Source organism: Drosophila mauritiana, chromosome 2R, assembly GCF_004382145.1.
Source record: "Drosophila mauritiana strain mau12 chromosome 2R, ASM438214v1, whole genome shotgun sequence".
In the NCBI taxonomy this organism is placed as follows: Eukaryota; Metazoa; Arthropoda; class Insecta; order Diptera; family Drosophilidae; genus Drosophila; species Drosophila mauritiana.
In genome coordinates, this window is record NC_046668.1 from 15240857 (window position 1) to 15253071 (window position 12215).

The 12215-nt window shown below is 42.4% G+C and overlaps 2 protein-coding genes across 7 annotated transcripts; one reads left to right on the forward strand and one right to left on the reverse strand.

The window, feature by feature from the left end:
- The first annotated feature begins 590 nt into the window (after positions 1-590).
- Positions 591-4955, forward strand: LOC117137905 (protein DEK). 3 transcript variants are annotated; one of them, XM_033299650.1, is made up of 11 exons: positions 591-680; positions 1183-1429; positions 2010-2491; positions 2555-2975; positions 3037-3137; positions 3200-3373; positions 3436-3624; positions 3687-3771; positions 3827-3948; positions 4008-4160; positions 4221-4955. In XM_033299650.1, exons 1-11 carry the CDS (start codon positions 678-680, stop codon positions 4233-4235), a joined length of 1992 nt encoding a protein of 663 aa, XP_033155541.1. In that variant the 5' UTR covers positions 591-677; the 3' UTR covers positions 4236-4955. The 3 variants fall into 3 exon arrangements, with proteins under 3 accessions (XP_033155541.1, XP_033155540.1, XP_033155539.1); XM_033299649.1 differs by having other exon boundaries at positions 604-692; XM_033299648.1 differs by lacking the exon at positions 591-680 and having other exon boundaries at positions 1037-1429.
- Positions 4956-7071: 2116 nt separating this feature from the next.
- Positions 7072-12150, reverse strand: LOC117137904 (far upstream element-binding protein 3). Of its 4 annotated transcripts, none has more exons than XM_033299647.1 (8): positions 12008-12150; positions 11767-11951; positions 10602-11687; positions 10391-10543; positions 9841-10328; positions 9530-9776; positions 8994-9464; positions 7072-8534 (listed from the first exon to the last, which is right to left on the reverse strand). In XM_033299647.1, the coding sequence occupies exons 2-7, from the start codon at positions 11839-11841 to the stop codon at positions 9111-9113; spliced, it is 2403 nt and encodes an 800-aa protein (XP_033155538.1). In that variant the 5' UTR covers positions 11842-11951; positions 12008-12150; the 3' UTR covers positions 7072-8534; positions 8994-9110. The 4 variants fall into 4 exon arrangements, with proteins under 4 accessions (XP_033155538.1, XP_033155536.1, XP_033155534.1 ...); XM_033299645.1 differs by having other exon boundaries at positions 7072-8483; positions 8994-9467; XM_033299643.1 differs by having other exon boundaries at positions 8994-9467.
- Between the last annotated feature and the right edge of the window lie 65 nt (positions 12151-12215).

Consider the following 12215-nt stretch of genomic DNA (forward strand, 5'->3'; position numbering starts at 1 on the left):
ATGCATTAGAATATTACTACCGGTCAGCAAATATAACAAAATTATATGGTTTTGGTTAACACTTCATTTAAAAGAGAAAGTGTCTCCTTTAAATATTTTTACTTGCATATATAAATATTTTAGTCCGAAGCATTAGAAAGCAAAATATATCATAAATAAATAGGACTGGTTAATAATTCATTTAAAAAGAAAGTATCTTGTTCGACTATTTTAATTTGCGTTATACATTAAAATATGATTACCAGTAATCAATATATACCAGAATTAAATAGTTAATTAGGTAACTATCCAAATTCAATAAAAAATAAAGATTTTCTTTTGAATACTTTTATTTGCGTATATAAATATTTTAGTGAGATCAGTCTAAAAGATGCATTAGAATATGATTACAGGTAAGCAATATAGTTAGCTTAGGATAATAGCGACACCATCAATAAAGACTTTTGAATGCATTTTGAAATAAAGAATAATAACATGGTATTAGCAACTGAACATATATACCAACTTTATCCCCTTGTAAAAAGCCCGCCAAAAGTGAGCAATGAAAAGGGCACCCATTATTTGGCCGGGTATTTTTTAGTGCTTGTCGACCGCGATACTATCGATTGTGACACCTCTTCTAGTGAGCAGATTGAATGTGTGTCGGCTGACGGAAAAACAGAAAAGCCATTAGAAATATGGTATGTAAAAAGGTGAAAAATGTGGGAAAAAGCGCCGGAAAGTGTTCGCCAGCGAGGTAAAATGAAAACGGCGGGATTGCTAACGTATTTTGTGTGTAAATAGAGCGCAACAAATTATCCGCGAGGCTAACTGTCCGACTATCGGTTCTCTCCCGCCGTTCGGTTGTGTGTATAAACATGGCGTCGTTGTGGCTCGAGATGCCGATGCGAGTGGGTGCGAGCGGGACGACTATTGTGTGTGTGTGCGCCTCATAGATTTGCAATGTTGTTTTTTCTATCGCCTCTCTCGTTTCTCACTCCCTCTCTCACTTGCTCGCTCGCTCGGCGAAGAAGACACGCATACACAAACTCGCAATCGCCGAAGACCTAACTCACACTCAAATTGCGATTCGATTAAAAAAGAAATAGGCGCACCGAAACCCATCGTATTGGCCGCCAAAAAATTTGCAAGTGTAATCCAATTGTGACTTTGTATCTTTCCATGCCATCGCCGCACGAAAAGGATGCTAACAAAGCGGCAGAAATGGCAGCCAAAGAAAATGCCGCCGATAAGGTAAGCGATGTGGAGAATGCATCGGTCGCTGCGGGGGTGGCGAAAGCCGAGGGGGCTCACCCGGAAAGGGGCTCCAAAGATGCAGCCGAAACCCCCGCCGATGCCGACGCCGCTGCCTCTGTTGCTACTGATGACGTCGCTGATAAAAAAGCCAAAGGAGACTCAACGGCAGTTTCAAATGCCGAATCGGATGCAGGTAAATAAAAATTAAAAGGCAAAGCCACGCGAACACACAATCATAACCAACAGTGTGTGTGAAGAACGAGAGAGAAAAACAAAAATCAAAGTGAATTTAGCGCGCATTTCAAAAAACCCGCCGAACTCTTGCGCTCTCTCTTCGGGAAAGTTCTTTTCCTCTCTCGTCCTCTTGTTCGCTTTCGGTTACTTATTGGGAGAGTTCCGATGTGGCGCTGCGGTCTAAAGCGTCGCTCCTTGTGTCTCTCTTGTTTACCGCGCTATGCTGATGTTGGCATGTGGTTCGATCCCTCTCCGTGCCGATGTTTACAAAACCATTATTAGAATTGATTGTTTTCTTTATACTTCACTTACTTCCTTCCTTCCTTCCTTGGCTTTTGTTCATGCTAAATCCTTTAAATGGGTTCTGCGTAGTTTAATGCCGAGGTACAGCAAAACTTCAATATTCATGTTCCCTTGCGCTCCCAAACAAACTTAGCATTGGACTTCCCAAGGTTGAAGACATTTTATTTTTTAACTCCTTTTTTATTTTATTACATTTAAACTTTTACAAATAATAATAACTACAATTAATTTTATAGCTGCAGCGGACAAAAAGGAGAAATCTCCCTCGCCGGCCATAAAGAAGTCCAACAATAAGGATGCTAAAAAGGAGGACAGTTCCGAAAAGGACGAGGAGAACTCGGAAGACGGCGATGAACCAGAGGAGGAGGGTGATGAGAAAGCTAGCGATGAAGAGAGCGAGAAGAAGAAACCGAAATTAGATGCAGAGGACAAGAAAAAGGATGCCACTGATGAGTCCAAGCCAAAGTCCGGAGCCGATAAACCCAAGAAACCCGAGCCCAAGGCCAAGAATGGCAAGGTGGCCAAGGAGGAGGACGACGACGAAGAGGACGAGGATGATGAGGATGCCGAAGATGATGATGGAGAGGAAAACGATGGCCTGGACAAGAATAACGAGGTGGCCGAGGATGATGAGAATGTCGTGGCTCTCGCTGAAATTGATCGCATCAATGAGAATATTAACAAGACTCGTGTAGATGGTCTGCAAACATTGCATGCAGTAAGTTAGCTGACGAACATTTTTATCAAAAACTTGTCCCTAATTTTACATTTACATTTACAGATCTGCTTTGGCGCCCAAGGCAAGAACAATGTGGTCAAGAAGAACTTGCGCTCCTTCGCCGGTTTCGAATTTGCCAAGGATTCAGCGGAGTACAACAAAAAGCTGGAGGCCATTAAAAAGGTGGATAATAAGGGCCTGCGCAGCATCTGCGAGATCCTTACCCTCGATCGCAAGGGCAGCAAGAACGAGACTGTCCTGCGCGTGCTCAAATTCCTAATGGAACCAGACGAGTCGCTTTGCTTGGAGCAGGGCGACGAGGAGGAGGAGGAAGATCCCGAAGACGAGGATCTGGATGAAGATGAGGAGGACCCGCCCAGTGAAGAGGACAAGAAGCGAAAGAGCGGAAAGTCTAGCGGCGGCGCTGGCAGAGGCTCTGCACGCAATTCCACCGGACGTCCCCGGCGCGCGACGGCAGGAAAGAGTATGTTCATCTAAATCAAAAGTACTTCATATATCTAAACATGTTTACGTTTTACTTTCAGAAATGTCCGCATATGTAGATTTCTCCAGCTCTGACGATAGCGAGCAGAAAGTTGCAGTTCCCAAAAGGAGAAGAAATGATGACTCCGAGTCGGGCTCAGATGTAAGTATCCTTCGCCCAGAGACCATGTACACAAATTGGCTCATATGTCGTTTTGATTACAGTACAATCCTTCTGCCAATTCCGACTCTGATGGTGGTCGTGGTGGTGGTGCTGGTGCAGCAGGTCGCAAAGTCCCAAGCCGAGGTGGTCGCGGGCGTCCTGCGCGCAAAAGTCGCAGAAGAAACTCTGATTCCGAGGAAGAAGAGGAATCAGAAGTTTCCGATGCCGATAGTGATGTATGTATTACTACTATAAACTTATGACCAAGTGACCTGTATTAAAATACCCAAATCCTCAGGTCCCAAAACGCAAACGTGGTTCCGTTGGAAAACGTGGACGACCGGCAGCTCCTGCGTCAGCCGGACGAAGGGGTAGAGGGCGAGGTGCAGCTTCCCGCAAGCGTAAAGATTCAGATAGCGAAGATGAGGATGTATCCGAGGATGAAGAGGAGGAGGATGTCTCCGATTTTGCCAGTGATCAAAGCGAAGTATGTAAATTTAATTAATATCGAGCGTTTGGTGTTTTATCATATATATGCCAATTTCAAAGGAGGAACGTCCCAAAAAGAGCAAGAAGCCCATTACGCCTGCGAAAAATAGCAAAGCTAACAACAAGTCAAAACCAGCTGGAAAGGGTAAGTTCAAGAAAATATGAAAACCGTATGAAATAACAATTAATGTAATCCGTAGCCGATAGTCGATCGAAAAAATCAAAGAAGGAATCGTCCGAGGAAGATGATGATGTCGATGACAAGGATGAATCCGACGAGGATGAGCCACTAACCAAAAAGGGCAAACAGGCATTCCCAACGGTTGGTAGCCAGTAATCGAAATCGTAATGTGTTATCCTCATCGAACGTTTAATTTGCAGGACGAACAAATACGCGGATATGTCAAAGAGATTCTGGATAAAGCCAATCTGGAGGAGATTACCATGAAAACGGTGTGCAAGCAAGTGTATGCAAAATATCCAGACTTTGACCTTACAGACAAGAAAGACTTCATCAAGGCGACAGTGAAAGCGGTAAGTTACATATTTATAATTTCTGTTTTCCTTAAACTCAATTTATTTCCCAATTCTCAGTTAATTGCGACATAAAACGACGCGTTGACAAGGCCACTTTAAAGTCGAAGAAGGGTCCAGGCTCTGTACACATACAAAAGAAAACAGGCGACAGCAAAGTCAGGACGTTGTACGCCAAAACAGAAAGAAGTTGGGCATGGTTCGCGAAATGTAACTCCTAGTAGTTGTCTCCTATAAGTATATGATTTGTACTCCTATCCTAAAAGCTATCTGCAGTTCACCTTAATCCTAACGTCAGCGGCAGTCGACTATCCATTCTTATATATATTCATCTGTATATATAACTTTTTATTTGTCCAACCGTGCGCACGCACGCACATCATTTTCTATTTTCCTGAAAGTGTGTGCTAACGACAGCTCTGCGAAGTGTGTAAATTAAGCAAAGAGAAACTTGTAAAAATCCGATAAAAAAGAAACACCTAAACTGTAGTGCATTTTGATTTGACGTTCAACAAGAAAAGATGTATTTAACCTTAAGGCACAAGAAATAATAAACAAAAAGCAAAATTACAAATTTATAAAAGCGTGAAATATATGAAATTTCACACACTGGCAGCAGTACAAAAACAAACGAAAATGGAAAACCATTTTAAATTTACACGATTACAAAACGTTTTTGGCCAATGTAAAAAAAATAATGTATCTTTTTTGGGCGAGTAATTTTAAGGCACACTTGAGCGGAGCTCCTGAGTCAAATGTTTAACTGCTGTTCCCAAAATATATCCTTGAAACCCACTTTGATTTTGATGTCTCCATCGCATCCCAACTCCTGCTGTTCAACCCAAATGCTCGGGCCCCAGTGTGATTGAAGATAGGAAGGTTTCTCGGCTTATTAACTAGAGACAAGCTCACAGCAAATTGTGAGTAAAATAAACAAACAGAAGATTGAATGTGGAATGAGGAAAGGAATAAAGTTAAATATTATAAATATTAGATATTTACAAGGTAATAATAGATGTATGTTAATTTTAAAAGAACAAATGAATAGAAAAAACCGAAACGTTTAATTGCCAGCAAGAGAAAAGTAAAAGAACAAAATCCGTTTCAATATTATCACAGTCGCATCTCAATGGAAGTTTTCCCGTAGTAAACTCGTAAATGAATATCAAAAACAACACTAATAAAGCTCCACAAAATTAGTTTAGTCCCAGAAATTGGCAACTAAGCTATATACTCTTGTGCATTCTGTTCTGTTTCAATTTCAAATGTTTGCTAAAAAAAAGCTAAATGGAATGCAGTAATAAAGTGCTACAAATTAAGAGAAACCTTATCGATTTTCTAAATGGGTTGGAATTATTAAAATGGATCAAAATTCCAGTGGCGGAAGTAATCTGATTTTTTTTTTTCTAAAAACGTTCTTTTTAAGTAGTCCATATATATTCTGACTTAATTTGAAGGAAACATATGCTTTATTTTGGGTTGTAGAATGGGAAGTTTATTTGAAATGTAAAATTGTTCAATTAGGACATTTTCTACAATTGAATTTAACAAATATCTATACGATTTAAGAAAATAATTAAACTAATTTCTGTCGGGGATTTACCGGGTGGTAATTGAAAGCTGTCGAGTGGACAAAACGCTGAAACATACAGATAGTCAGTTATGATTCAGATATAATATATATATATATATATTGTCAAAAATGGTTAATATATGTTAAAAAAAACAATGTAAATATCAATTTCGGGACAAAAATACATATATCAATGAGAAGTGTGGATAATACGGGAGAAGGAATCAACTTTTCTCTCAATTGTTCCTGCAAATAGATCAAAGCACGTAATTTAAATGAAACGAATGGAAATGTATGCAGAAATGTAAATTTCAAAAATATCATTTGATTGCAAAATAAACGGCTTGACATTGGACCCAAAAGAAATGCTCAACGAAATGGGTTATTGAACGTTCTACTTTTAATATTTGGTTGGGTCATACTTACCTTGGACGATATAGGATACGCAGGATGTCCTTAAAAACCTTTGCTAGAATGAAAAAAGAAAATCGACTTCCCACAACCATAGAAAATTGGGTTCTTCTCTTTCAAACTGCCATATTATTCGGATATTTTTTTTAATTCTAGACCTGAATCGCTCTTATTATACGAAATATATTCAATATATTATAGTACACAAAATGGAATAGTATAAATTAGGGATTGGCTTGGGAGCCAATGTAAACCGCTTATAGAGCAAGCAAATGATACCTTTAAACGATATTTTACAAATATGTATACAGCACAGAATTTATCAATAGGGAGCACTGTTCGGGAAATCAAATATCGTTCGTTTTGCTAGGCAATTATTGAGAAATACGTATATAAATATATGCATATATATAGTCAATTGTCAAGGAATAGTATGTAGTATAAAAAATATTCAGGATAATCAGTTATGGGTATAATATATGTGCAGTTTGATATTAAAATTGTACTCCAATGTGGTTCCAAGCATACCCAATAATGTGGCAATCAATCGACCATCCCTGGGAAAAGTCAAAAGCCCGTCCCGATCCCCAAGATCTCTTCCACGAGCAAGAACGACCAGAACCTCTGAAAATACGCTCAATAAACGATTTTCATATGTGGCATAAACAATCAGCTGGATATATAAATCAAGAGCGATACAGTCGAGTCCCGACTATCTGATACCCGTTACTATTCATTAATGTTTTGGTTTAGGATGAGGGAACTTGAAAATGTAGTGGCATATCATGCATCATTTAGCGGAATATATAGACAACTAACTTGAAAAATATATATACTATATATGCCAAGACAAGTAACGGGTATAAATGTAATTAATAGAAACGCAATAGGACACACAGCACAGAAATGCTCCGTGCTGGCAATATGTATGTTGAAATATATTATATGGTATATTAAATGTTTATTCAATGCTTTGCCGGCCGCAGGACGGAGATCAGGATTTGGATGGTAGTCCCGAACTGATCCTGCGTGGCCGAACAACGGTTACAATATGGTTGATCTGCTGTTGCAACAATCAGATATTTGGGGAGACGTAAAACTTAGATTATATATCGGTATTAAGACTAAATTATGGTAGACCTACATTCATTGGGTAAGTTTCATTGTTTCAATTGCAATATGTTTAATAGACAGTAATAACAACACACAATCTTACCAAGTTTGACACTTTTACAATATATGTATGGTTCGTATTTCATCGTGTTTTTTTTTTGTTTTTTGTTTTGTTATAGTGTGAAAAAGTTTTGGGGTTTGATTTCGTATTTCTGCTATTAACTGGTCTGAAGAGCGGCCTCTGAAAATAACATACTTTATGTTTGCATTCGGTGAAATAGATATTAAAGCAAGCATGATTATCCTGCGCGTTCGTTTAAAGGTAAATATTGCAAGTATATTCAAACCAGGTTTATAATTTAAAAAAATATTATAGAGCACGAAATAATTTAAAAGTCAGTTCAGTTTCACCTTAGTGCTACAAAAATGATTTCATGGATTCTCCAGAACTGAAAGATGAAAATATTGTTATGCAAGATGTTAAATATCAATTAAAGAAGATAACCTTTTGTACCAGGCCCTCACTTGAATCAAATTGAATAGAAAGGTTCGATCAAATCTTTTAAATCTTACCAGATCAGCAGACATATGTATATATGATCAAGTGTAAATGTCGATCATATATAGTTCAAATGGCTTCTAGTACAACTAAGCTAAGCTAAGTACGTGAAAATGAGTTCGTGTATATAAAACGTTCGATTTGTTTATTGCTACCATTAAAGTTGAGAAGTTTAACAAAGGGTGCCTTTAATTACTAGAACGCCCATTGCAGATTGGTTGCCTGATTTGACGGTGAAAGAACCTATATATGCGATGTATATATATGTATATATGTATATATATAACTATATATATGCAGATGTGTATAAAAAATGAAAAAAACACCCAAAACGGATTCAATTAGCGTCTCTTAGTATGTCTGTGCAAGTGGTGATCATGAACAGCAAGAGCATTATGTTTCAATCGGTCGGAGTTATATGTTATAAGGTAAAAGTAGACTTAGGATCTCGGGATAATCGCTTACAAGCTAGTGGTGAAATTATATGCAGTATCCAAATAATAGACAGTGTTAATAGAATTAATTTACAATTCTGCAAAAGCTTAACGTTCTCCGATTTATCCGGGTCCTCGCCTGATGTCCGCCTTCATCCCATGGTGATGCTTCTGCTTTTGCTTTTGCTGTTGTTATTGCAATTAAAAATCATTTGCTTTTCATTTCTGATTTGCTAGTTTTGTGGGGGGATAAAAGACATAGGACATAGTAGAACAATAGATCACTGCAAAGAGTTTTACGCATGGTAAACAAGATTTGGTTAGGCTATTACAAGTCATAATGTAGGCAATGGATCACACTATTTTCCAATTGAGTCAACAAACTTAGATTTGGAGGAAAATGATAATCATCTGCAAGCAAACAACCCATCCGATGTGGGCCATTACTATGACACATGATTGTCATTGCCTAAAATCCTTTCCGAAAAATTGATCTCGACCAAAATACAAATTCGTACCAACATAATTGGAAAATGTGAACCCAAAATTGTATAGTGTAAAAATATTTGTAATGCAGATGAGGAGTATTGATTTTCTAAAATAAATCGATCATTTTTAAGCAGATGGACAAAGCAAAAATACGTAATGCATATAATTTATAGGCGGCAATTCAATTTCAATAGAATATACATAAACACACTCCTCTGACAACTACTGGAAATGTTTTTAGCTTAAAAACTCACCCCATTCAAGGCACCTGCATCGTCCTCAACCCGCAGCATCTTCCACTTCGGCGTTCGCTTCCACTCCCACATACACCTCCTTCCCGCCACCGACGATTCCGATCCCGCCGAACGTCCTCAGTGATTGTCGTTTTTGTGCGATTTCTGCTGCTGTTGGCCCGGCGCACCGGGATAGCCGCCGTAGCCAGCGCCCGGATAATTGCCAGGATAGTTGCCCGGCGGACCACCGCCCTGCCCTCCACCGGGCTGAGGCGCTCCCTGGGGCTGACCACCAGCTGCAGCCGCAGCTGCATAATACTGCGAATACTGTGCATACTGAGTGGGCGTCATGCTCTGGCCATAACCACCGGCCGCCGCTGCAGCAGCAGCTGCTGCCGCCGCCGCCGCAGCGGGATTGGGCTGCTGCTGGCCGGTGCTGGGGCCGCCCTGGCTGGAATTCGGCGTACTGCTCTGTCCACCAGCTCCGTTCTGCTGCTAATTTTAAGTATTTTCATTATATAGATAATATTGTATCGAAGGGATGGCATTCCACCCACCTTATTCTTTAATGTCTTTTCGATGGCCTCAGCTTCTTCAATCTTGCCCACGCTGCGATAGTACTCCGCCCACTGGGCACTGTAGTCGGCTCCTCCGGCACCAGCGCCTCCTGGCTGCTGCTGGGACTGTTGCTGCTGTTGGGGTTGTTGCTGCTGTTGCGGCTGGACAGGACCGGAGGAGCCGCCCGCCTGCTTGGCCTTCATTTGCTGCTCGATCATTTCAGCCTCACGATGGCATCCCATTTGTCTAAATTGGAAGGATATAGGTTTATATAAAGATATTTATGAAAGCGTTGTTGGTGAATGCTTACTTGTAGTACTCGATCCACTGAGCCGAGTAGTCTTGGCCACCGGAAGCTCCTCCAGCAGCAGCGCCTCCTTGATTAGCCATGGCCATTTGCTGCTGTTGACCGGACGGATCCCAACCCTGCTGCCCGTAAGGTCCACCCCAAGGCTGTTGTTGGTAGCCAGCTCCCGAGTTGGGATCGCCTCCCTGCATTTGATTCTGGCCACCATAGCCGCCTTGCTGCTGATTGTGGTGGGAGTTGTTCTGGCCACCGCCAGAATTTCCGCCACCACCGCCGGGACCGCCACCGATGGGCTTGCGAGAAATGACATTCAGCTCCATGTTGATCTTCTCGGAAATCATTTGGCGGGCAGCCTCCACCTGGTCGGTGGTGCCCTTAGATTTGAAGAGCTTCTCGTTGGGGGGATTGCTGGCATTGCGATCCATTTCAGTGTGCGCTCCAGATTGCTGGTTGATCAGCTTGATGGTCTCACCGCCGCGACCAATAACAATCTGCATGGAAATGGGTAACGTTTAGAGAGCTTGATACTCTGGCGCCATGTTTCTAAACCTACTCCACATTTGGAAGCGGGAACTAGGAATGTAATTTCCTCCCGTCCACCTTGGGCGTGATTAACACCGTATCCATAGCCGTAGTTTGAGTTGCCAGAGTCTCCTCCTGGGCCACCGCCTCCTCCATTGCCATTTCGATTCATGCCGTTCCGTTGCTATCGCATTAGATATAGGTAATGTATTTGCCTTTTTAAAAAAATACTTTCGACTCACCATCACGTTTTCAATTAGCCCATCAATGGTGCGCTTTGCATCGTCGACCTGCTGGCGAGTGCCCTGAATGACGCACCTGCGGTCGCCCATTTCGTCGTTCTTTCCCTGGATGAACTGCAGTTTGCAGCCGCACTCAGTTTGTATTTTTCGTATCATGTCGCCGCCTTTGCCGATCACCACGCCAACTGCAATTTTGGGCACAAAGACTTCGGTGCTCTCGCCGCCGTTGCCATTATTAAAGTTATTGAATCCCATGCCTGGACCGCCGCCACCTCCTCCGCTGCCCCGACCACCCTGCTGCTGACCCTGTGCGTCCTTCTGGGCAATCAGGTCGAGCACCATCTGCTTGGCGTGCTCTATCTTCTGTGCCTCGCCGGAAATGCGAAGGGGCTTGATTAGCTCCTGGTTTGGTCCGTCCTGGATGATGATCATTTTGGCTCCGGTCTTCTCCTGCAGCTGTTTAATCGTATCGCCGCCCTTGCCAATGACCAAGCCCACCTTGGCGCCCGGAATCATGATCTCCTGGTAAGGTGGATACCCGCTAGGTCCCGGCGGCGGCATGTTGATCGTCAACAGCACCTCAACCTGTCCCCCGCCAGCCCGATTGGCCATGTTCTGAATCATTTCGCGGCCCTTGGTGACTGTATCCCTTTGACCACGCAGCATGATAACGCGATCTTGATCCTGCATAACCTGCACTTTTACACCGGACTCGGCCTGGATGTGGGTGATGGTGTCGTTGCTGGAACGACCCATAAAGGCGCCGGCCACCGATTCGGGCAGACGGATCTGCTCCTCACAGCTTGTTCCCGCCGAGGCGGCCAAACGAGCGGCTACCGCAGCAGCCTGGGCGATTGCCTGAGTAATGCTGGCACCGCCAGGACCTCCGCCACCCCCACCCCCGCTGCCGCTGCTCATGTTGGAGCTATTGTTGGCGTATTCCGGACTGCCCAAGGAGCGTTTGGACTCCGGACCGCTGTCGCCGTCGTCGTTGATACGCTTAAAGCTGGGTGCTCCACCCGAAGACGGTGGCGATGGACCCGCTGTGGCGCCGCCCTGCTGGCTGGGCTGGATCTTGGCTGCGATCTGGTTTGGGGATTGGGGCAAAAGAAGCCGAATCAATGCCCACTTCCGCTTCTTCCTCTTCCAAGTGGTGGGAACTCACCTGCTTGGCACGCTGAATTGCCTGGGCGAGTGCCTGCGATTGATTGATGCCGCCTTGTTGCTGGAACTCGCTCATAGTTGTGGGTTTTTAATAAGTATGTAATTCGGTTCTTTATGATTTTTTTTTCTGTTTGACCGCACGCGTTGAAAATTCAATAGCCGAAAGCGATGATTGTTTCACAAAGGCTGAGAAAATACTATGAATGTTATATGTGGCTTCCTACTAAGTTCGTTTTAGTTACTTTTGATTGCCAACTCTGCCTTATAGTTGAGCTGTTATTTTTTCGTGCTCTTCTACGTTTTCTTAATCTTTTCTTTCGGCTTTTCTGTGAAAATTATGCGTTTGCAAAAAAATTGTGTAGCATTATGCTCGACTGGTGGCGTTTTTTTCACCCTCAAGATTTTCACTGCATTTGGTCAACGGTAACACTGCGCATAAGGTATTCACGG

Excerpts from the sequence above, each read along its gene's own strand:
- LOC117137904 (XM_033299645.1), bottom strand. The coding sequence starts at position 11,841 with ATGAGCGAGTTCCAGCAACAAGGCGGCATCAATCAATCGCAGGCACTC. Across the intron at positions 10,329-10,390 it reads TTCCCGCTTCCAAATGTGGA|ATTGTTATTGGTCGCGGCGG; the intron begins GTAGGTTTAGAA and ends ATTTCCATGCAG. Across the intron at positions 9,777-9,840 it reads CAGTGGATCGAGTACTACAA|ACAAATGGGATGCCATCGTG; the intron begins GTAAGCATTCAC and ends CTTCCAATTTAG.
- LOC117137905 (XM_033299648.1), top strand. The coding sequence starts at position 1,162 with ATGCCATCGCCGCACGAAAAGGATGCTAACAAAGCGGCAGAAATGGCA. Across the intron at positions 1,430-2,009 it reads AAATGCCGAATCGGATGCAG|CTGCAGCGGACAAAAAGGAG; the intron begins GTAAATAAAAAT and ends TTAATTTTATAG. Across the intron at positions 3,949-4,007 it reads GCAAACAGGCATTCCCAACG|GACGAACAAATACGCGGATA; the intron begins GTTGGTAGCCAG and ends TTTAATTTGCAG.